General features: G+C 40.0%; 2 protein-coding genes across 3 annotated transcripts; both read left to right on the plus strand.

Annotated features, from left to right (window-relative positions):
- Positions 1–260: 260 nt before the first annotated feature.
- AP1B1 (adaptor related protein complex 1 subunit beta 1) lies at positions 261–15826 on the plus strand. Its single transcript, XM_053468641.1, has 22 exons — positions 261–425; positions 2313–2374; positions 2493–2598; positions 2814–2949; positions 3363–3608; positions 4003–4193; positions 4542–4763; positions 4844–4964; positions 5108–5203; positions 5334–5449; positions 5568–5733; positions 6547–6645; positions 6889–7148; positions 7566–7770; positions 8280–8309; positions 10791–10925; positions 11392–11537; positions 11630–11759; positions 11905–11989; positions 12217–12303; positions 13115–13269; positions 14111–15826. The coding sequence occupies exons 2-22, from the start codon at positions 2338–2340 to the stop codon at positions 14183–14185; spliced, it is 2844 nt and encodes a 947-aa protein (XP_053324616.1). The 5' UTR covers positions 261–425; positions 2313–2337; the 3' UTR covers positions 14186–15826.
- Positions 15827–18206: 2380 nt separating this feature from the next.
- RASL10A (RAS like family 10 member A) lies at positions 18207–23323 on the plus strand. 2 transcript variants are annotated; one of them, XM_053457019.1, is made up of 4 exons: positions 18207–18347; positions 19156–19498; positions 21103–21287; positions 22866–23323. In XM_053457019.1, the coding sequence occupies exons 2-4, from the start codon at positions 19283–19285 to the stop codon at positions 23125–23127; spliced, it is 663 nt and encodes a 220-aa protein (XP_053312994.1). In that variant the 5' UTR covers positions 18207–18347; positions 19156–19282; the 3' UTR covers positions 23128–23323. The 2 variants fall into 2 exon arrangements, with proteins under 2 accessions (XP_053312994.1, XP_053313002.1); XM_053457027.1 differs by having other exon boundaries at positions 18210–18347; positions 21166–21287.
- The last annotated feature ends 2330 nt before the right edge of the window (positions 23324–25653 follow it).

The following is a 25653-nucleotide window of genomic DNA, read 5'->3' on the forward strand; positions in this document are numbered from 1 at the left end:
TTTCTGTGTTGATTTTACGGACTTTTTACGCAGCCCATTTCTGCAAATGGATTATGTGGGTTGAGTATTATTGTTCTTGCCACTGTTGGTCAAATGTTTCGGTACGCTATATTACTGGGCCTCTAGCTTGAGTTAAATGGTGCTAGCCGTTTCCCGACACGCGAAAGGTTTAATATTATTGTCGTACATACATCTCGTGTAGGTTATCTAACATTGCAGAGACTGTTGTCATGGTAACCTCACGCTAGAGACGTGTACTGTAAGAACCGGAAGCTCCCTGTCGTCGCAGTCATTTCCTGTGGCAGGTGACAGCCATCTTTGCGGTGCAATATACCGGGACGGGGGTGTCTAAGCTGTGTGCAATAAAGATCCAGGCCATCCGCGGACACCGAGCTCTAGGACCGGACACCGCGTGTTCCGTACAGGTAAAGCTGCGGTCTCGTGTCGTTATTTTTTGTTTCGGGATTTAAGATCGAGCGGAGGGAAGGAAGCATAGGAGCCGGAAGTAGATAACCAGCTGATGGTAGGAAAGTGACAAACTCCTCCCATCGCAGTTCTTCTTGGCATAGCTGCTAGGTAAGGGTTAATCCCAGTCATAACACTGTGGCGACCCCTTAAGCGTTTACAAAAACCCACCTGTGGCTCTTAACCTTTCTGTTGGACAGGTTCATTCATCCCAAAATAATAATCCGGGATTGTATTTGGGTTTTTTTCCCCGTCAGAGTGGGGTTTTTCATTGAAGTATGGCATGGGTGGGTACTTTTGTATGGCGTATTTTGTTGTATAGCCCCTGTCCTTACTGTTAATAAAGCTGTAAGGAATTGAAGGCGTTTGGCCAGGTCAGACAAGCAGGCTCAATGTCAAATCCCTTCCTGGTTTTAATCCCATGAGTTCTAGTTAATGAGAAATCATTTCTCCTCATGTTCCCTAAAATTGGGTTTACATGGTTACTTTGTACACAGAGCTGTCGCCCCCCCCCATCCGCCCATATATATAAATTATAAAGAAAGCAATTATAGCCATGAGCTATATACCCAAAAGAGTTTATTAGTGTATCGCCCACCTCCCTGCTCGTTTCAGCACAGAACCAATATGCAGTGTTAAGATAAAACTATTTTGCTGGAGCTGTGACTCAGCTGTTACTTCTTGTCTTCTGTTACTTTTTGGATCATTGATGGTCTCGCCTTCTGACATCATTTCAGTAATAGATCTGATCAAGGGACTGTTAAGAGAGGTAACAGCGATGGCTCCTGTCCCTTTCACATGATATATTTTCCATATAGATATACCCCCATTGCCCACCTGCCTTGTTAGGACGTGGCAAGCAGGGCTTCATTATAGTGTAGATGCCTGGAATCGGGTTAATTAAAACAGATAATATCATTAGGGGGTAGTGCTAGCGTTATACGGCAGTGCCCTGTTTATTGTTAGAAGCTCTAACTAGCCAAACTCGTTCCGTCAGCTAATATTGCGACACTGCTTGTATTTTGCCCTCTTTGTGCTCTCACTATGTATGGTCCAGTTGCCAAATTGTAAGGAATTTGACCATTTCAACGAATTTATAATTAATTTTGCACAGCTTCTTTATAAAATACATTTTAAGTTATTACCGGTATTATTCTTTATTGTTTTATATAACGGCATCAGAGTCTGCTTGATCACATAACTAACCTCATATGAGGTATTCAAGATAAATATGATGGGGGGGTTCTTTCTATTCTTGCTTTGTACTTCTATTGTCGGTGCTAACAAAAAATGGTTTCTAATCTGTGTGCTGGGCAAGGTAAAAAGCAGATGCTCTAAGGTTTGGAAATAAAAACCTCTCGCAAGGTAATTGTCAGTTCCTTATAACTGCAGACGGGGAAGACCTCCTCTCACCCGGCTCTCTAATTACACAGTACTGATGTTGTGCAATTGCTAAACAGCCATACTATAATTAATTCAAACCGGCTCATTTGTAGACTTTTTCAGACTGGCTCTGGATACTAGGAGTTTAAGTCCTGCAACAACTAGAGGTGACAAACATCCATTGATTCGTAGTATTAGAATAAGTATTATTTGAATACACAAGGCTATGCAGTAGCCTCATTTGCTAAATCCCTGGAGGATCTCTTGGATTCCTTTTATCTGCAAAGGTATGTGTAGGTTTGTACCGTTACTGGGTATGATCTACCCTTTGTGCCCTCTCCTTCCCCCTCTCCTGTTTTCTTCCTGTTGAATGGGGAGTTGTGCCGTTTCTTTCCTTCCTGTAGCCTCAGCTGACAATTCTGAAGATTATCCTTTCACAGCGTATCCCTCTCTCCTCATTGCAGCACAGTGTGAATTCCCGCAGCAAAGATGACGGACTCTAAGTATTTCACCACCACCAAGAAAGGTGAGGAAGAGAAGGGATGTTCTGGTGGGGAAGGGTGTTCCCAGTATCATTGGGAATAAGTTATTCTAGTGATGCTAAAATTTGACGGATGTGCCTGTTTGTATATTTTTTTTTTTAGGTGAGATCTTTGAGCTCAAAGCGGAGCTAAACAGCGAGAAGAAGGAGAAGAAAAAAGAAGCTGTTAAGAAGGTCATTGCTTCCATGACAGTAGGGAAGGATGTCAGGTACACAGCGGCAATTGGGTTTCACTGTATGGGCACTGTTATCGGTATTGCATCTTATCGTTTATCTGTTAATTAAGGACTGTTGACACTGAATAATTGCAAGAAAGATGGGGGGAAAACTTTATTTTTCCATGTATCCTGGTTGAGTGCAAGTATGCAGGCAAGTTGTGGCTGAACTTGTAATTGTGGGATCTGATTCTCTCTTTCTGCAACAGTGCCTTGTTCCCAGATGTGGTGAATTGCATGCAGACAGATAATCTGGAGTTGAAGAAGCTTGTATATCTGTACCTGATGAACTATGCCAAGAGCCAACCTGACATGGCCATTATGGCCGTCAATACCTTTGTTAAGGTAAGTTTTGATAGGCAGACAAATTTGCGCTACACTTTACACACATTGTTTTGTAATCTTTTTTTTATCCACTGTGTTCCCACATATATATCTATATATTCACAACATGGTAAGAGTAACATAGAAGCTGTTGACAGCTTGTCAAACATTCTGGAGGGTCTAATGAGACCCCCCCCTCATGCGCATGCACATAAAGCGACCCCACTGATTTTATTGGGAGTGCTTACCTGCCATTGATTGGCAGCTTCAAGTAGTCCATGAGAGCCAAAAAATGTCAGACTCAGGAGCTGCAGCTTCTTCCTAAGGTAAGTATTATTATGCACAGCAGTCAGAAATAACTAGTGGCTTGTTCCACCATAATCTCAGAAGCCCCCCAGTTGAGTCATTTGTTCTTTGTGTCATTTTTCCTTCAGGACTGTGAGGACCCTAACCCACTCATCCGTGCACTAGCTGTACGTACCATGGGCTGTATCCGAGTGGACAAAATCACAGAGTATTTATGTGAGCCACTGCGGAAGTGCCTGAAAGACGAAGACCCATACGTGCGTAAGACCGCTGCCGTTTGTGTGGCCAAACTACATGACATCAATGCGCAGCTAGTGGAAGACCAGGGATTTCTTGACACCCTGAAGGATCTCATCTCTGACTCTAACCCAATGGTAATCACGCTTTTACTTTCTTCTAAAACAAATTGTTTCTAAAATATGTATTACAAAATGGACTGTTAAACTTGGTAACTTTTACTGGACTAATGTAAAATAATATTTAAAGTTACGCATGTGGTTGGGACCTTTGAGATCCTAAAAGCTTTTGTAACATGTTTTTCTATGTTGGTCCAATAATCAGTACCATCTTTGACTTAAGAAATCTTTCGTTGTACAAAGTCTGATTGCATGTTAAAAAGTGTCATCTATAAAACCAACTCATGAAACTCTGAAAGCTTTGCCAAACATAGCTGCACTTTAAATGATCTAACATTAATTTTAGCATGTTTTTTAATGTGCCTGCCTTATCAATTGGCTTTTAATATTATTGCCCTCTCTTTCGGCCCAGGTTGTAGCTAATGCAGTGGCTGCCCTGTCAGAGATTGCAGAGTCTCATCCAAGCAGTAATCTGCTGGATTTGAATCCTCAATCCATTAACAAACTGCTCACTGCCCTGAACGAATGCACTGAATGGGGTCAGATCTTCATCTTGGACTGCCTTGCGAACTACATACCGAAGGATGATCGTGAAGCTCAGAGGTAAATTCTCCTTTTAAGTATGGAAGCCTGGAGGGTCCATAGTTTGAGATGGAGACAAATGGTCTATTGCAATGAAAGGAATTCCAATATACCGTTGCAAACTGTTTCAGACGTGCAATGTAATTGCATGATAGGCTAAATTGTGACCTTCATTTTACTTAAGAATCGTTTGTGTATTCTTCAAGTAAAACTATGCCTGGATCAAGCGTGTTTCTGGTACCATAAGGGTAAGGGTAACAGAGGCAAAGTAGGAAAAGTAGTGCTGTATGGTATTTAGAAGTAATGGTTGTTATCTAGATGATGCAACTTGTAGTCTTTATTCCAATGACAACCTTGTTCTCTCAACAGCATTTGTGAACGAGTGACACCTCGGCTCTCTCATGCGAATTCAGCCGTGGTCCTGTCTGCGGTAAAGGTTTTGATGAAGTTCATGGAACTCCTTTCCAAGGACTTGGACTATTACGGGACGCTCCTAAAAAAGTTGGCCCCTCCTCTGGTTACCCTTCTCTCTGCAGAACCCGAGTTGCAATACGTTGCACTGCGCAACATCAACTTGATTGTGCAGAAACGGTAAGAAATCCATCTAGCAGTACTCGGGCAGTAAGTGCTTTCTCCTGCCGTACCTAAACCAATGCTTGTGTTCCTCACAGACCAGAGATCCTGAAACACGAGATGAAGGTTTTCTTTGTGAAATATAACGACCCGATCTATGTGAAACTAGAGAAGCTAGACATTATGATCCGCCTAGCCTCGCCTGCAAATATTGCACAGGTCAGTATGTCTCTATTTTAAAGCATTTATACAAGTGCTCCAGGTTAATAAAATAAAGTTTGGGTGTGATTTATATCAACAATGCGTAGTGTTTTTCGTTATAAGGAAGTCACAGTTATCACTCATTCATCCCTTTCGCTCAGGTTCTAGCAGAGCTGAAGGAATATGCCACAGAGGTGGATGTGGACTTTGTTAGAAAAGCTGTGAGAGCAATTGGACGATGTGCCATTAAAGTAGAGGTAAAAAAAGGCATATAAATATATATATATATATAAATATATATATATATAATATATGTATGTATGTGTGTTTCCCTGTCGCCTTTTATGTTATTTCTGATCATCCCCCATGTACTCCATATCCCTCCAGCAATCTGCAGAGCGTTGTGTCAGCACCCTGCTGGATCTCATCCAGACAAAAGTGAATTACGTGGTACAAGAAGCCATTGTTGTGATAAAGGACATTTTCAGAAAGTACCCTAACAAGTAGGCTATTTTTATGTGTGATACCCGCTCCGAAACACTGTTGCTCTGGGAAGTGACATGCACTTTCCGGTGTCACTCATTGCTTTTCATTGGATTGTTTTTATTTCCTTTCATTAAGGTACGAGAGTGTTATCTCAACATTGTGCGAGAATCTTGACTCACTGGACGAGCCAGAGGCAAGGGCTGCCATGATATGGATAGTGGGGGAGTATGCGGAGCGCATCGATAATGCTGATGAACTGCTGGAGAGCTTCCTGGAGGGGTTCCATGACGAGAGCACACAGGTGGGTTGTGTGTGTGAGCAGCATTGGCACACTGTATACTTGCTTGTATTTTGATAAATATTGCCTGTAATGTAAGTAGATTTATTATGTTTGTGTTGCAGTAGCTTCCAGTAATTGATGAGACTGTACACATTTTTTTTTCTTTTCCTTTTTTCATTGTTCTCACTCTGCACTGTATTTCATATATGCGGTGTGTCGCTCTCTTTAGCCATTAGCTGTGTTATACAGCAAGATGTGTACAATGCCACTAGTGTTCCATGTGCAGTAAAGTTTAGACAGCTGAACTCCAACTCTGCTTGTCTCTATTATGACCCTGCTGAGAAATTAACACGATTGTATTGCAGTCATAATAAGGGAGACTTGCTGAATTAGGCACTCATATGGGACAACAGATCATGGTGGCCCAGGTGCACTAGGGTAAAACAAGTCTTTAGTAAGAGGACTCTCTTCACTTGCTGTTTTCTTTGGAACTTATTTATTATTATGTGATCTATTTGCACCTTTTCTCCACCTTAAAGCATCTGAAGAGACATCTTGCCATAGTGCTTCTAAGTCTGATGACTGTATTCATCTTTCATGTTGATGATCATTATAGATGTGTCCGTTCTAGAGAATGTGTGTGCAGATGAAGGGTGAGAAGTTGATATGATTTAATAATATAATTATGATGTGTACACAAGAGCTTAAAGCATTATCGGATTATACAAACTATTTAATCTTTGTCCTGTGCTCAGGAAGTATGGATTTGTATGTCTAAAAAGATCCCTATTTTATATTACAATGAGTTTAGTGGATTTATACTTTCCGGTGCAGGTGCAGCTACAACTTCTAACAGCCATTGTGAAGCTCTTCTTAAAGAAACCAACCGAGACCCAGGAGCTGGTTCAGCAAGTGCTAAGCTTGGCAACTCAGGTGTGTCTGGAAATACTTGATTTTTGTAGTTTAAACATTTTGTTAATTACATTGGATATATATATATATATATATATAAACTATAGGAATAAATATATTTGTACTGGCGAGTGGGGGGGGGGGAATGGTTGTGCTTTGTTTCCGTGTATATTTGCAGGTGTTTATTTTTATTTTAATAGCCAAACCATTTAGTATTGCGATCCTTGAGAATATGTGGTTAACTTATAAGTCTTTTTACTTTAGGATTCAGATAATCCAGATCTTCGGGATCGTGGCTACATATATTGGCGACTGCTCTCTACAGACCCAGTTGCTGCCAAGGAAGTAGTACTGGCAGAGAAACCTCTGATCTCCGAGGAGACTGACCTCATTGAACCCACTCTTCTGGAGGAGCTAATCTGTTACATTGGGACTCTAGCCTCCGTCTACCACAAGCCTCCTACTGCCTTTGTGGAAGGCAGTAGAGGAGTTGTACCCAAGAGATTGCCGCCACGTGCAGGCTCGTGAGTATTACATGAAGTTGCTTGTAGTTCTTAGGGACATTGTACGCCACCAACTTCTTTTAACATTTTGGTGTACTTGGGTTTTTTTGTATTACTTAATCAAGAATGCAATAGACATTTGTTCTATAGTATATGTGTCCTGGATTCAAATACTTTGGAGGGCAGAGATGGAGGGGGGACGTGATACCTTTGAGTGTTTGAAGACAGGCCAGTTTTTTTGTGTAGATATCAATGTTAACCCAATATTCAGCAAGTGAATATTTGGGGCCACAATCACTAATGCTGACCCTGCTGGAGTGGTAGAACTTGATGGGCATGTAATAACATCTTCACTCGTTATGCATTCAAATCTTTAACTTGACTGTTAAGTATTTGCAAAGCTGGCTCTCATTTGACTAAATTTCCTCCTTCCAACAGGAGTGAGAGTGCGGAGAGCCCGGAAGCTGCACCTGCAGGAGCTCCACAGTCCGAAACTCACCCTTCAGTCATCCCATCACAAGGCGATCTGCTGGGTGATCTCCTCAACCTGGATCTGGCCCCACCCATCAGTGGACCCCCTCTAACCACCAACTCTGTACCTCTTGGTGGTGTGGACCTCCTGGGTGGAGGCCTGGACAGCCTGGTATGTAGTAGAGTAGGACCCAAATTAATAGGGTAGACTGCTGGAAAACCATTATATTAGTGGGAGAGGAGTGTTTACTCAGGGTGAATAATTTTGAGAGGAAAACCCTGTCTGTTTTTCAACTTTTTCCCTCTCTCATTGTTGTCCTGTTGCTGTCTCTTACTGCGGCTTTTGTGTGTCTCTCTTTGCTTCTTCTCTGGCTGCCTTCGCTCTGCTTCCCCTCCCGCTTGCTCCAAAGATTGTGGAAGATACAGAAGGGGTATGCTAGGGGATTGTTTTATGCATTGCATGGTTCCATGGGTTTTTTTTACTTGTAGTTCCCAGACACATCATCTGGGGGCTTCATCTAACAGGTCCACCTCCTCTCAGAAACATTTGTTATTTCCATCACAAACTCACTAGTGAGAACTCCTCAAAAGACTACCAGGTGCACGTGACGTTAAATCTTGTAGCATTTAAATTTCATTTTTATGACACTTGCCATCTCTCTCTCTCTCTTATCTCTTCAGCTGGGAGGAGACACCAGTGTGAGTTTGGCTGTAAGTATTTGTTACCTACAATTTTTTTCCAAGCTTTAATTTTTAGAGATATTAGTCCTTAATCTACAAAGCTTTTCTCTGTCTGATTTATTCTTCTAAGTATGTACACCGGGGGAATCCGAGCTTTCACTTGCATAAGCACAAAAGAGCAGATCTTTCTTGCTTTTGTAACCTTTATCTGCCTTTCTGCTTGTCTGCACATCAATTCCCATTTACTGTAAAGATATGTGCGCTACGGAATTTGATGGCGCTATATAATACAATAAATAATAATAACCTACGACTGACGGATGTAACAAAATGACAGGTGTCAGTGTTATACATTGTACCCTCCTTCCTACCTTGTTTACAAAAAATACACATAACTGCAATACACCAAATGTCAGACGCAATCATGTAAATCTAATGACTGCGTGTATAAGACATGCGGTGTGGAGAGTGGTATACACCAGCAGCTGTGTCTCCTGGGATAAGTCTGAGCTTTTATCATACACAGCTTTACCAAAAATAGACTGACTTAATCTGCTGCGCGCAGTTTGATCTGTGTGCCAAATAAAAACATCCCTGTAGTCCAATAACAGATTGTATGGTGAGCAAACCTGCGATGTAACTTTACAGCCCCTTATTACACCTTCATACACGGAAACCGGGACATTTACACAAGATGGCATGCATCAAATGGCTCGCTTTATGGCTGTTGGCTGTCTTTATTGCTTTTGAAGATAGCGCATGGCTTATCTGAACAGTATTCTCCCATACGGTTTTTTTTTTTATGTGACTCCTTAGCTCTTATGTGAACATTATTTTTGATTACCAATGTCTCCACGCAGTAGTTTTGCTATCCTTGGAGGAGTGGAGAGAAACGCATCCTCTGGTCTGAGGGGTTCTCCACTTTCCTCCACCTTTTTTTTTGGATGGGTACATTTTAACTATTTATAGTGTTTATGCACAAATGTTTCTACTGGGAATACTTTTTTACAATCCCAGTCTGAGGGCTTGGGTCATGTATGGCCATTTATTTCCCATTAGGTCACATTTTTAGTTTTTCACTTATTTTTCTCTGGCTGCAAAAGCCACGGTGAGTCTAAGTCTCAGTGCAGTTCCTTATTTTGTTGGGGGTGTTGGGTGCTGGCCTTCTGGCTTCCTCCCCTCTCCAGAACAAGGCCAGTCCAGCCATGGGGGTTCCAAAGCTTCTGCTTCAGGTCCTGGGATATATCCGAGCATCCTGCCTGGACTTCTGCTCCTACGTGGATGAGGAGGGAGACTGGGACTCTAATGTGGCTTATCATCCAGCACGGGATCAGTAGTTAGGCCTGTGACACCAAATCTTAGTTTTGTAAAAACCTTTTTTATGTGCAGAATGATTTCACGATGATGTACGTGTGATTCCGGGACCCCAGCTTATATGGGACACTAATATTCTCCTGTAGCTGAGGCACCCCTGTATTGTCTTACTAAGATAAAATGTTTCCTCATAGTTTTGTGTCCAGTACTTCTAGCTGAATGTTGTCTCGGCTTTCCTTGTCACTGAGACAGTGATGTACCGTGTTTTATCCTTCTCCATCAAACTTGAAAGTGATACTGTAACAATAGTTCAGTCATTGTTCCTTTGTTGGACTCTGTTGTGTATTCGATACATGTACCTTTTGTAACCTTTGTCAAATATAAATGACTGCTTAGAATTGCTCTGTGGAAGGAGGATAACGTGGTGATAGATTTATCATCATTAACTGCACCATGCAGAGTTTCGTACCCTTGGATAGGTTGTGTGTATTATTACATTGCCGTAGCTTTGCTATCATCCTCTGTCTAGGTTTTAGTGTGACGTGGCTTTCCCCCCTTCTTAAAACAACTATGTTACTTGGAGGACTAAGACTCTGTTCTAGTTTACCGCAGATGTGCTTTTTAGGTTTAACCAGAAAACCAAAGCTGCGATTAGAGTTCTATGAATATAGTACATTTAGTGTATCAAGTGTAGTTAGTACTCGTGTGCGATATTAATGTGTCATTTAGACCCAAGTTGTGCATTGGTATTTTGAGACATTTTTAATAAATCCAATGTGAAATTGTTTAGCACTGACATTAATTGGTTAATCACACAGGTACAAAAAAATTTCAACTACTTTGTGCTCCGTTTAACTAATGGAATCTATTTATTAAATATTACATCTATTTATCCAAGATATATCCAAGATGCTCCTATTTGGATATGGTACACCAGATGTTACAGAAAACATATAGAAAGCAGGTTCAAAAGCACACTATATGGTTAAGGGCATAGAATTTTGTTTTTGGTTTTTTTTTAAGAAAAAAATAAATTAAAAAGGTTAACTAATGCCAAGAACATCATACTCTGCACCAGATTTCTGCATACAGTAATTTTTCACCAATATAGGCCATTCTTTGGGACTACGTTATCTTGAACATCATTAAGACCTTAAGCAACGCTAATGTCATTGTGCCTGATTCTTCTTTGTCTAGAATCCATCTGGTTTCGCGGCTCCTCCGGTGGCTCCCAATACCCTTGGCTCCTCACTCGCTGGAGGCCTTGGCGATCTCTTTGATTTGGGCAGTGGAACTGGTATAGTCACTGGATCTTATGTGGCTCCAAAAACTGTGAGTCCTTCTGCTTCTTTATGTCTGAAACACTCCCCCTCCCTGTTCCAAGACAAAGAAGCCTGTTAGGAAGAAATTGTTGTTCGCACAGCTACATAAATTGGCATACGTGCTTCTGCACTTTATCTTGAAAGTGTTTTGTTTCTCGCTGTTCTCATGTTCCGGTCCAGTTATAGAAGCAGTAGTCTAATATATTATAATAGTAACTCCCACCCGTTTTAAAAATCAGGCAAGCTTTAATAGCTTTGCAGCACAAAAAGGAAGAGACTTCCACAGGAGCCAGCAAATAGAGATCCAATGTGCAAAAGAATGTATTTATTGCAGGTTTGTAATGCACCGCATAGCACACATCAGGGTGATATCGCCCACAGGGGAAACAGGGTCTTGCATACCTAACGCGTTTTGCGTTAAACTTCTTCATAGGCAAGCTTTAATAGCTTTTGTTCATTTTCTTGTTGTGTGCAAGGTATGGCTGCATGCCATGAAAGGGAAAGGCCTGGAAATAAGCGGCACGTTCGCTCGGAGATCTGGAGCTACATTCATGGACCTGCATTTCACTAATCGGGCCCTTCAAGTCATGAGTGACTTTGCCATCCAGTTCAATCGAAACAGGTACAGAAAAAGAATGTTTCCAGAAGCTTTTGAGACTAATAACATGCCTATATTTGTTTTACACCCTTCTTGTGTTCGCTTCACTTTGACAGTTTTGGGCTTGCACCTGCTGCTCCACTCCAGATACCCACACCATTGGCCCCCAACCAGTCCACAGAAGTCTCCCTCCCGCTAAACACTATTGGATCCGTCATGAAAATGGAGCCTCTCAATAACTTGCAGGTATAGATTCATGCCATCTTTCATGACTGTAGTGTTATCGGTTCATATGACCCTTATTTACAATAATTACACAATGAGTGATATGCATGTGATATGTTCTGCTTGGTTGATGTGTAAAACCTGTGTTTTTTGCATCCCTTGACAGGTTGCTGTGAAAAACAATATTGATGTTTTTTACTTCAGTGTTGTGTATCCACTGCACATCCTGTTTGTTGAGGATGGAAAGATGGGTAAGTGTTCGTTAGAGCTAGGCCATGATGTACAGGTCTTGTGTTGGTGCTTGACGTGCTGGAAAGGCTGCACAGGGAGTGATGCGTTTCAAGACTTCGTGTATTAGTTGCATTACAGAGGCTGACTTACTTAACTCTCAAGCTTGTTGTATGTCATTTTAACAGCAGTGGTTTGTTTTACTCGTGACCCTTTTATCCAAACTTTTTATGATTGTCTCTATTTTCAGAGCGACAGATGTTTTTGGCCACCTGGAAGGATATTCCTAATGAAAATGAAGCACAGTTCCAGATTAGGGACTGCCCCCCAAGTGCTGGTGAGCTTTTGTGGTCCTTTGTTAATTGCTTATTTAATTCAGAAACAAGTGATGAGTGTGTCTTTCAGCTAATTGTAAAGTAAATTAAAGGTGAGAGACTAATCACATCACCTGCTGAATACAGCTATATAGTCAGATGAAGAAAAGCTTAAGTCAGCAGTTTTCCTGTGTATTGCTTTAGAAAAAAGGCAAACTTTTTTTTTTTTTATTATTTTTTTTAACGAGTTTAAGCACACAGAGCAAAAATAAATTCTTACAAGACTTTTTTACTTTCTTTTTCCAAAGTAATCAGTTGGCACATATATTGATCCAAATGAACTTTTATTATCTACATTAGCATCCATTTCTTTGAACTTCTGATATTTATTTTAGTAGTGGTCAAAATACAGTGTTGGCCAGTGACACATCATTTTTTGGGTCTTTTTTTTTTTTTTTTTTGCAGCTAGCTACTATATTTGGTGACCCTCAGTATTTTAACATTTTCTTTATTTCTGTAGATATTTATTTTAGAATTATTAGTGAAATAAAATGTAAAGGTCTTGATGAAACAAGGCAGCAGGCAAAGAGGGCAGACCGCAAAAATAATGAAGGCTCCTTATTGCGGAGCAGGACTCCACCAAATCCCCATAATCGTTAAAATAAATAAATTTATTGTATTGCTGAACGTCATCTCGAATTTGGTGTAACGAGGCAATCCTTTGTGACTAACAAGCTTGATGATGTCAAGGAGAAAGAACAACACCTTAAATGATTTACACGGCCAGAAGGGATAGTGTGTTTGTGATCACCATGTTTTTCTTTCTGTCTGCAGATGCTGTCAGTAACAAGCTTCAAGCCAGTAACATCTTCACAGTGGCCCGGCGCACAGTGGAAGGACAGGACATGCTGTACCAGTCTCTAAAGCTCACCAATGGCATCTGGGTGTTGGCAGAGCTGAGGATGCAACCTGGAAGTCCTAGCTGCACTGTAAGAATATATTTATTTTAATGCAATGCCACATCAGCACCAACCAATATATATATATATATATATATATATATATATATATATATATATATATATATATATATATATATATATATAGTAGTTATTAGACTATTCATATTCATCAAAATTTGTCCATTTTCGTTTCTGCAAATCTCATTTGTTCGTCCAGTTGCCATGGAAACAAGAAATAAACGCATAGAAGAAGTTGAATAAGAAATTTGAGACCGATGGAAGAAAGAGGGACGAAATTAGCTTAAAGTTATAGAGTTAATGATAGTAGTGGACTGGTTAAACGATCTTAATTAACTTAATTAAGGATCTTAATATAAATCAAAACTTTAGAGACTCTCTCTCTGTAAATGCTCAGATGCAGCACAGCAGTGTCCGTGAAATGAACGGATCCCCTGCCTGCTCTGCTCTTATATAGGCTCACAGAGATGTGACAGGAGTGAGCTGATTGGACAAACTAAGATCAGCTCACTCAATGTCCCTCCTCTTAGTGCAGAGAAAATGGCGAGATTCTCCTGCTCTTAGTGTAGTTAAAATGACATAGACGGAATGAAAGAACAAAGATTTTCGTTTCTTCGTCTAATGTTGCTTCCTTTATGCGGACAAATGGACAAAACGGTAATGTTTGGAACAAAAATGAATACTCAAGTCTAGTAGTTATAGGAGCAATCTTTTTCTTTAGTCTGCCTAATGTGCATTGGTTGCTAGATGCATGGAGCAGCTAAACACTATGATAACCTATCCAAATAATGGTGTCATAATATACATATGTAGCATAAATCTCTTTTGTGGTTCTTTTTCTTTCCAACAGCTCTCTTTACGATGCCGAGCACCTGAAGTCTCCCAGTTCATCTTCCAAGCCTATGAGATGGTACTGAAGATGTAAGTCTTCCTTTGCTCCACCCGACCTCCTGTGGTTCGGCAGAGGCACCATCCTTCTGATGCAGAGGTTGGACGTGGAGGAAGAAGGCCGTTTTGTGCATGTCTGTGCTCCTTTTCTGATTAGGAAAACCAAACATGGACCAAATATTGAAAAGTGTTGATTTTATGCTCATATTCCAAAACCTACCATATGTAACACCTTTACTGGCACTCTTGATAGCAAAGTGGTTACATGATTTACTACTCTGGATTTGTCTGCTAGATGCTTAATTGTCTCATAAGGGTTAGGTTCTGTGTACTGCAAAACATGTGGACCTTGGATTAAAAACGTGTAAATATATAAAACCAAAACAAGAAAACCTCTTTTATATTGGCTTGTTTGACCGTAATTTTGTAAATGAAGATATTGTTACGTAAGGGGTTCTGTTTGATTGAAAGGCTGTAGATTTGTAGAACAAGCAAATTGCAGCACTCCTTTTAATATATTAAAACACACACATTTTATTGTGATCCAACAGTGGCAAAAAAAGGCGTTTGCAAGGAAATAGGGCTTTATAGCATTTTAAAATGATTTCGTAATATCATTAAGTAGTGTTTTCACAACCCCCTTTACAATGAGATTTTTTGTTCTTTACGCTGTTCAACTTATTGTTGGATGTCGGTAAAAACAGTAAGGGTTTTTCACAAGGTGCTTAATGTAAAAAAAGAAAAGTATGGCAGGTGAGTGTAATGGTATACATTGTTACATAAAAAATTTCTTCACATCCACAGGAGAAACCAACGCGTTTAGTTCCTTAACCCGGTTAAATATCTTAACCCCCGACACAATAATTGCCGTTGGTCAGCATATCCAATTCCAGCAAATGAATAAATATGCATCACGTTAAAGTCATTTCTAGGTACACTGAGTGAAATTAAGTCATTTTGGGTACACATTGTGAAAAATTAGAAATCAGGACAACTTTCTTTTCATCCTATTATCTCTCTGAGCCATGAATAATATAGAATATATAAAGAAATATTATTGTCTCCTGTTCTGTACATTGATGACATTGAATAAATGTGACTTTGTAGTTTAAGTGCTGAAACTGAAATTTTGTTATGGGGTGTCTCAAAGTTGAAGCTCACGTTTTGTAGCTGTACTGTCGTCCTAAAGCTTTCTGATGCTATGAGGGGATTTAACAAAATTTGCGTAATATTCCATCATGGAAATTTCAGTAATTACCACCTGTGGGGATTGTATACTAAACCAATTGAGGTTGGACCTTAATATATAGTGATACTCTTGGGTTGTAATTATTTAATCTGGCTACAATTCACTTGGAACTTTGTGATTGGGTTTCTGAGCCCATGCACTAGTTCTTACGTGTCATGGAAATGATTTCAATTAATTAATATTTTTTTTGATTTTGTATGGGCTTGTCTGCTATACAATAAGACTTATTAGTCAGTCTGATAGACAGCTATATCTCCCTTTGTGTGTCATCCCCTTTTTATCAAGAGTTTATAAACGAAGTTTGGATGAACTAGTGTGTTCAGTTTCATGCTTTGCATTACGCCACATTAATCTCCCCCGACTTGCTGTTACACCCATATTTATATTATGCAGTCTTTATATGTTAGCCCAATAAAAGGCTTCACCTAATCTATATATAATAGAAAATGATTAGAGTGGCATAGGCTTTCAACTAATCTTCAGTTTGATCCATACAACCCTAGGGCTTTTTTTCCTAATTATATTATCTTCCTGATCACCATTTTATTTTTTTTAAGGACAGAATTAGGCATGCATTTTTGAAAGCAAAACGTAAAAAAAATCAGTGCACGCTTCAGAACTTTATAGCATCGGACAATGTATATTTCAAGTTGAAAAACTGGATCTTGGTCTGGACAACATAACGTTCAAAAAGTAGTTGTTTCACTGAAAGTGAAATCCCTGAAGATCAGGCTGAAATTCACAGGAACATCTGGAAACACTTAAATGTCCCCTACAGCTCATCCTCTTGTGCTGTAGAATATGAGTGGCAGCAGTTGTTATGGAAACAAGACATCATAATGTTAGCTTGACTGAACAGGGAATTGAGAGGGCCCTAATGAGGTCAGTCAGCTATTCGGGGATATATTGGGTGTTGGATCCCTCTATGTGCTTTTTTATAAATTCTGTGGAATCCCTACCATAGCACACACACACACCACATTACTGTCGTCATGGGTTTGGACAACCAAGCTTCTGCATGTGTACATTAGCTCCATATACCTTCCCCTGGTGATCATAAACAACAATAGAGCAAATCCTGTATTTATTGTCCCATTAAAATTGGTAACATTAGTATTGTTTTGAGTATAACGTAATGGAGCTTGTATGTTTAGAACCCAGATACATTTGCTATAATACCCTTTGGGTTCAGTGGTAGCAGACTATGTACAAGATGAATGTCTATTGAGATGTGAGGAGCCGCCTTGCCTCAAAGCAACTACTCCGTTTCTTTAGACATGTACCAACAGAAGCCCTTTATCCCTTAGGTATATGGCAAGTTTGCACACTGCTGATGTTGGCTTGCTTACGGCACACACAAAGCTCACTTGGCACATCATACGCTTTCCTGTTGCGGCACATTCTCTGTTGCCCAAATGAGCTATTTGGTTTTGAGGTGAAATATTAAATATGGAATAAACCATTCCTTTCAGCAATGCAAGATGAGTGACTAGGTAGTAAACAATTTCAGCTATTTACTGCAGTGAAAATGCTATACAATCCTATTTATATCCAATGCTCATGCAAGAACTGTGTATATCAAGTCAACCCATTCACCATGTGCTGGTTACTGTTTATTGAGGGTGAACAGAAGGTGAATATTTCGATGCTACCACAGCTGCCCCGTAAAAGCATCTTTGGTATCTGTAAGCAAGTTGAATATTTCAGTTCACCCGCTACAATATGCATGAAGAAGGACCCGGATCTCTGAACTTCTGTAAGTGTCTCTGTGTGGAATCAGCAAAATGGTTTTAAGGGCAGGAGAAGGTCACTGGGCCTGGCCCTTCAAGTCACTGTTTTTCAAAACTTGAGTGTGCATAACTATTCACCCCCCTCTAAAGCCACCTTTTGCAGCAATTACAGCTGCAAGTCTCTTGGGGTACGAGTTTTGGCGGGCTGCTCTCTCTTGGCAGGTTTGTTTTCGTGCGATATTCTTTGCATTTCCTTATAATATATTTAATGGTGCTCCATGGGATGTTCAAAGTTTTTGGATATTTTTTTTATATCCCAACCCTGATCTATACTTCTCCAAAACTTTGACCTGTTTGGAGAGCTCCTTGGTCTTCATGGTGCTGTTTGCTTAGTGATGAACCTTGCTCAGTGGTGTTGCAGACTCTGGGGCATTTCAGAACAGGTGTATATATACTGAGCTCATGTGACAGATGATGTGACACTTAGATTGCACACAGGTGGACTTTATTTAACTAATTATGTGACTTCTGAAGGTAATTGGTTGCACCAGATCTTATTTAGAATCTTCATACCAAAGGGGGTGAATACATATCCATGCACCACATTTTTTTATTTATATTCTTAATTTCACTTCACCAATTTGGACTATTTTGTGTATGTCCATGACATCAAATCCAAATACAAATCCATTTTATTTCCAGATTGTAATGAGAATAAAAATACCAAAGGGGTGAATTCTTTTGTAAGGCACTGTGTGGTGTCCTCTTTTCTGGTCACCAGGATATGCTAACTCTAATCTCAGCATGTTATTGTCAGACACAATGGTTCATGACTAAAAAAATAAAGGCTTAAAATAAATCACTCAGAGAGCGAAATCGTTTAAAGTTTCTGTAGAACTGTACGCAGCTATGATCACATTTCCCGCGTGTAAATCCCTGGGATTTGGATGCTGACCTATAAGTGCCACTGGGACAGAGCGCTGCTTGGAGTCACATGAGAGGCAGCGAGCAGTGAATTGAGGGATGGATGATGGGGGCTGATGCTCATTTGTATTCTGCAGCTGTGAGGCCCGGAATCCTGCTGTGCTCAGCACTAATGTAACAGGAGTGTGTGAGGAGAGATGATGGAGAGGACAAGCTGGAGATAGATGGCTGGAGGCTGGGGGTGCTGCTGCTGCTGTCCGTGGTGCTGAGGGCTTGGGGACAAGGAGGCAGAAGTGGTAAATACAGCATGCCTATAACATTTCTCTGTAAATTGGGTATTCAGATCAAATCCCATAGCAGGCGCTGAGGGTGAAGGTGAATGAAAGACTCTTATTGAAACCAGATCTGCTTATGTCGGAAACAAAGCAACGTGTAGTGCAGGCATGAGATTCTCTATATGTTGACACAGAAGGTCATGTGTCACCCTGTTCCGTGCCACCACCATACACAGTCCCTGTGTGGCGTCCACTACAGTGATGTGATGTCATTCATAAACATCCAGTGACCTTGTTATTATTAAATCACATGACCTTGGATAATGACCTTTCTTAACTGGCGTCTGTAGAACGAGGTTTCATTAAGTGTCAATTTGTCAAAAATTGTGTCATCTTTTGTTTTGTCTGATTTTTTTTATTTCATGGGTTTAAAAATGAGTATTTCATTGACATAGAAAAACACTGATCTCTTAACCTTCCTGTTCTTACACTCTTTTTTTGTATCCCTTTCAGTGCCAGAAGGCACCGACAGGGTTAAATTGTTTAATTCATATTCTGGTGGCATTTAAGGGGTACAAAGTTGATAGTGGTGTTTTTTTTCCCTATGTCAGTTTTTCGGTGCTGATGTTCTATAGTGAATAGCATTAAAATGAGTAGTTTAAGATTTTGTGGAATGCTATCATGCGAGCTCACAATCCCTGCAGACACCTCATTGTCCAGTCCCTTGAAGCCTCCGCACTGCAACTTGTTAGTGCTTGTAAAATACATGCTCTGTGTTTGCTATTTTTGTCAATGATTTTGTGTTGAAGGCAGTGTTTTACCCTTCTAGATGCCATAGTGTGGGTTGCCTCTTGAGATCCTGATCTGGTGGGGGTAAGAGCGGTTCAAAGACAATGGATCAGTGTTCCTGCTAATCATGTAACTGGGAGGCCAGTGTTGGATGACCTCTGGTAATCATGGTGCAGACAGTGCAGGTGGCAGTACTGGGGGCACCAGGAGTTGGCAAAACCTCCATCATCCGACAGTTTGTGGCACATGAATTCCAGGAGGGATACACACCGACGGAGCAAAGGGAGCTGCACCGGGCCACGGCTGTCCTAAGCGGCAGGATGTATGAGCTTCACATTCTGGATCTTCCCAACATGCCCAGATACCCGGGACCTGCAGGACAGGTGAGACATAGGGGCGCCGAGGCGCTGATTTTTTATTTATTATCAACAATGGGTGGGATTTGGCATTATTGACACGAACAGTATAAGAAGAATACTGAAAAAAGGTAAGAAAGGTGGTAAGCTTTTCATGGAATACAAAACTGGGTTCACTAACATTTTTGGGGTAGCCATTTGGTTTTACTGGGTATATACTTTTGTTTATTTATTTGAATGTATGCTTTTCTGGTATAAAACTTGTGTTCAAAACCATTGCCACAATGTTGTGTTTATATGGGCAGTACGGCAATGGAAGGAGTTCTATAAATATTATATAAATAGTCTATATATATATATATATATATATATATATATATAAGAAATTACCATTTTCAGAATCAAACTGTAGAAGCTTAGTGGGAAAAAAACAAGACGAAATGATGGGTGGTATCAGCAAATGCAGGTGATGAAAGAATCAAAAATCGCGATGAATACTGCTTGTGGGGATTATTATATGTATTTTATTGATACCTGCCTTTATCTTGGAGAAAAAGCATAGCCTGTCTATATCACAAATCAACTGTGGAAGCGGACTAATGGCACCACCCTAGAAATAATAAGAATAATTAGTGTTTGGGTAGGGGTGGTAGAGATGTAATCATAGCAATCAACACTAGATTTTCACTCCAGGCACCCCACAATCAGGGCTGGACTGCAACATCCAGGGACCAATGACATAGTTATGCTGTGGGATCCCACTAGACTTACCTCCACCAACATCGGGTAAACATTGAGTAGTATTCTTTGAGCCTAAGTATATTTTTACATTGCATGGCCACCCAGCACCTGCTGATGAACAGGACATATGGTGTCAAAATGTTCAGATCAGTCCTAATTCTTACAGTTATACTTCCAGATGTTACATCTGAGTTGGATCTATCAAAACAGGATAGTAATAGATGAATCTGTAATAATGCAAATTAACAGTAGCTATCAAACTCAACACAATTTCCTTAATGTGATTGGTTGTCTACATCGCTAGTATTAGCATGATTGGTATCGATGTTTATCAATAACAATTACTTAGACTTATTATTTAGGTCAATGTGATTTTGTGTAAAGATTAGTTTATGTAGCATGGGTGGAAGAGGCATGCAGAGTAAAACTTCAGGGGTAAGTAGATCCTGTATTCAACTCACCACCCATCTTCCCATTCCCTTCTCTTATGGCTGAACCAGTTTAAACCAAAGGGGAAATGCTTCAAAGGGCAGTCATACGTTTTATTCAATGTGAAAAATGATTTACCAGGCTGCAAGATACTGAAATTTTGGCGAATAACCCTGTTACATCATTGGTATTTAGACAGGCCCTGGATAAAATGTCCAGTATGGCGACCCTGATGTGAACAAGCACTGGCTTGGAGGATACATGTACCCCTGCGCTTTTCAACCTGGTGTTTAGGTTCACTAGGATATATTTATTTTATAGTTATTTTAATAAGTAAAGTTTATACCGTTGTTTTATTAGATAAACCAAATAATATGTAGCTTTTGGTAAAATGTGGCTAGTTGACTTAAATGTTCAGATACATTTGTTTAATGCAGAGTCTATTAATACCTATATTTTAGGTCACAGTAAACAAAGCCTTGTGTTGTATGTTGACTTGGATCCATCCTTTTCTACTCTTCCAGGACTGGTTAGACCCGCGATACCGAGGCCTCAGAAACACTAAGGTCTTCATTTTGGTCTTTGATATCTGCAGCCCTGAGAGCTTCCATCATGTCAAACAACTAAAGCAGCAGATCATTGAGAGGTTAGCAGGATTTTTTTTACCCACTAACTAGTGAAAAATGCATAAAATACAATAATTATTAAAGTGTATGAAGTTGAGCTCAACCGTATCCACAATATCCTATAATCGCACGCTCATTTTAAAACACGTTGCACATGATGTGGTATTCAAAGTGACTTGTTGGATTTCCGTACCCTAGATGAACATTTCTCGAAATTACATTTCAGGCACTTTCTTGACCATACATCAGTCTCGTTGCTTTTTAGTCTTCTTCCTAAAGATCTTGGCATATGTAACAAAGGTGGATCCACTAGAAAGACACTAGAGTGTCTGACTGAGCCACCTGTGCCGACGTAAGGAGATATTAAAATCCTGAACTGTCCAGTTAGTTTTGGGAACCATTCCTTGTTACTTCCCAGGTATGCCATCAAGAAGACTATTGTTCTCTGCGAGGGAGGTCAGTGCTTCACTTGTGACTAATCTTTCTTCTCTGAGAGCCCAAGAAAGCCGGCTATTATGAAGCGGCACAACAACTGGAATTACCCAGTCATTTTGAAGATTGACTGTTAGTAATGACTGGTTAGAAAATGTTGGCTAACTGTGCTGTAACAAACAAATGTAAGTTATTTTAAGACTTGGATACCAGTCCCATGTAATTTGTCTACTTTGATTTAAAGTGAGAGAAAAGCCATCCTGCCATTTTCTAGCATTGAGCCAACAGCCTCTGAAACTGTAGTTTGAGGCTTCAAGTGTTCCAGATAGCCGAGGCATAGTAAGTGCTCCTTAACATGCAACATTCTGTTAACCAGCAGTGTTGAGGCGTACAAATTCTAATAAAAAATAACATGAAGGAAATTTAAAAGTGTTTTGACTTTGCTGGCATCCTGAAAATTAGCAACTTGGCTAAGCCTAAATTCATTTGCAAGGGGGACCAAATAAAAGTGTAAAGGGACCTCTCGGCTATCATATGCATTAAAGTTCATATGATGGATGGCGCGTCCCCTTATCAGGGCTTGCTATATTTTTACTCTCGCAGGTTCTAACATTTGGTCCATGTTTGTGCTTTTGTTATTTTCTATACAGATAGGGCACACTGTCTCATTATTTACAGATGGTTCTCTTTTCACCATTCTCTTTCCGTCTAGAATTACAATTGCCAACGTGTCGTCTCTACATTCTGTCCCCAGTTAACTCTTAAATGTAAATCTCCATTTCTATATGTTATCTAACCCCAGTAAGAAAAGAATGCCTGCGCCAATTAGCATTCAGTGAAATTAAAAGGCTAGCCTGTGCCGTATCATTTGCCATGAATTACTTCCTATATCGTTAGGGACAGCCCTTTAAAATTGCTTGTTTGTAGTCTCTCTGGTACAGTATTTGTAAATATCCATCTCCGTTGCTTGAGAGCAAACAGGAAACAGGACAGAGTATATACGATGACAGCTTGATCGTTCATCGGCAGTTAATGACCGCCGGCAGGGAATAAACTTCACAGTCATGCTCGTCGTTGCTGAAACAAGCTCGTAACTTGTTTTGCTGGTGATAAAATACACTTCACCACCAGTAAATTTTGTGACTGCTCCTCTTCTGTCTCCCCAGTTCCAGTGTGCCTCCGTTGATAGTGGTCGTTGGCAACAAAAGAGATCAGCAGAAGCAGCGTTTTGCCCCACGACATGTTCTGTCCGTGCTGGTAAAGAAGAATTGGAAATGTGGCTATCTAGAGTGCTCAGCTCGCAACAACTGGCACATTCTCCTTCTCTTCAAGGAGCTGCTAATCAGCATGTCAGCCAGAGGCAGGAGTGCCACGAGCAGTATCTGCCTGCAGGGGGCGCTACACCGGGAGCGATGCAGCATCATGTAAGGCTGGAAGGTTCCTGAAAATGCCCCCATTCAGCCATACGGCTAAATGTTACATGCATACATCCACACGAAACAAAAGGGCTTCTCCATTCCGTCACACACATAATTAAATGACCCCATTAACCGAGTAATACAAAGAAGGCAAAGAGTTTCCAAGCAAGAAGAGCTCCGGCAGTCCCATTGCTATCATGCATATTTAAAAAAAAGACATCTCTTAGGTCGGTTCTGTGACCCAGCTGTACATAGTGGGCCTTCTGGTAAATGCCGGACAGAGGGGTTTGAGGGGTTTATTCTATAACTATGCATTCTGAAAGACCAACTCTGGTAAATCAGTCCAGTGAGAATGGTTGGGCTAGCCTTGCATAATGCGTATTTACAATGGTTATCTCACTCAGCCCAGCAGTGGCACATATATGAAAAGGTTTCCCCAGGTCTATGTTACTGCCCCACAGTCATGCTTTCTGCTGTCACCACTGTTGCCATTCCATACACAAGACACAAAATGGCATTGGAATTCTCCATACAGTTTAATCAGCAGCAAAATCTTAGACATACGTGTCATCTGTTAGCATATATTCTTATGTTAAATACATGTGCACTAACTCCAGCCCACAAACAAGCTTGTGTATACACATATACAAAGGTGAGCATGTGCTTGTGCAAAAACCACATTCAGTGTACACAGAAACTATGAGCATTCTGTAAACAGTCACAAATCCTTGTTGGCTACACAGTGACTGCTGGAAAAACTCCCGTCAGCAAAGCCTGGCCGTGCCCCCTCAGGGAAACGCTACAAGGGGTAACAACAGTTTGATTTGTAGGGGTGAAATAACAATGATTTGGATTTCACAAGCAAAAATCAGCGGTGTTTACACACCTACCGGCAACATAAGGAAACATTAAAAATCAGATTCACTGTACTTTATACAAAAGTGGTAGGCTTGAACGTTACTTTCCCCTTACACATAAAAAACTACTCTCATACAAGATCTGGGTTGGGATTTTGTCCTGTTATTGTCAATCAACATTCCTACTTGTCAGTTACCTGATATCCTTTACCCCGATGTCATCTGTGTCGTCAAATTCAGCTCTGTTACATGTGATTGCTGGGAGTATTAAGACCGTCAGGTTGCCTTGTATCACCAAGGCTCTATAGAGCCTCTGCCTATTTAATGCAGTTTTGTCCAAAATGAACATATACTTCTTGACCAGATATTACTCTACATAACATACCCCTATATCCTATCTATAGTTCTATAAAGCCTAACTCTATTGCCACATAAGCCACCCTCCCCATTACTACTACACCATATAACATCTCCCTATACTGCTTCCTGCTCCTATAAGTGGTCTTATTGCTTAAACTCATTCACATATTTTTACAAATACATTCTCATATTATTGCATATAACTGCATCACTGTACTGCCTCACGGAGCGCCTGGATTTTCCCATTTATATAGTTATGTCATCAAACTAAAAATGGTTTCTCTGCATAGAAATAACTAAAGCAGCACTGTTACTATCTATGGCCTTCCAAATGACTTCAATGTAAACCTTATATTTGTCTCCATAACTCCTCATTTTCTGCATTTTTAATGAACTTTTTGTGTGTGTGTGTGTGTGTGTGTGTGTGTGTTTTGGGATATCTGTACTGCCCTTAAAAATAAAGCAATATTAAAGAAAAGCGATTGTTGACTTCCAACAGGACTGATTTAACAAAACCATGGATATAACCAGAACAGCCTCTCATAGACGCACAAACGTTACATACTTACACAAGTGAGTGACACGCCAAAGAAATCTCTTATAATAAGGTTGACTTAAACCCAAAGCAGATCGATCCTTGGTCCACAGCCCCTTCCAACAGAGATCCTAGTCCTATATGCCAGTAGTGAGGTATAGCTAACAGACATATTTTCTATTGCAGACACAAGAGAAAAAAAAAGGCTCTTTGGTACAATACAAATTAAGATGGCTGCTTTTTCCAGGGATTTTGTTCAAGTACAGGTGATTGTGTCTCTAACAGTAATAAAACAGCACGCTTTGCCTTAGACGATACTATCCTGAGTATAAATATATATTGGATTGTTTTTACAGCAGGTAGATTAGTTGGTATAAGGGTCTTATAAGGGTTTTTTTTTTTTGTTCCCACTCCTTTGTCAAAATGTTTTTTTCTCTCTATTACCATAGAAAGAGATCAATAAAACTAATGTGAAACTTTTTTGAGGTTAAAGGGAACATCAAAAAAGGACTAAATGACTATTATTTAAATGAGTAATTAAAAAAAAAAATAAAAAAAAAAAAATATATATATATATATATATATACATACACACGCACACTTTATTTTGATAAAGACTTCCTTGCTTATTTTCCTTACTTGGGAGTTCTGTGTATTTAATTTCTTGGATTTAAAAAAAAAAAAAAAAAAAAAAATATATATATATATATATATATATATATATACTATATATACATATGAGTGTATACACTTTCTGATGGGGCCTCAGCAGGAGGTGGATATA

This window comes from Spea bombifrons, chromosome 1 (genome assembly GCF_027358695.1).
Source record: "Spea bombifrons isolate aSpeBom1 chromosome 1, aSpeBom1.2.pri, whole genome shotgun sequence".
Classification (NCBI taxonomy): domain Eukaryota; kingdom Metazoa; phylum Chordata; class Amphibia; order Anura; family Pelobatidae; genus Spea; species Spea bombifrons.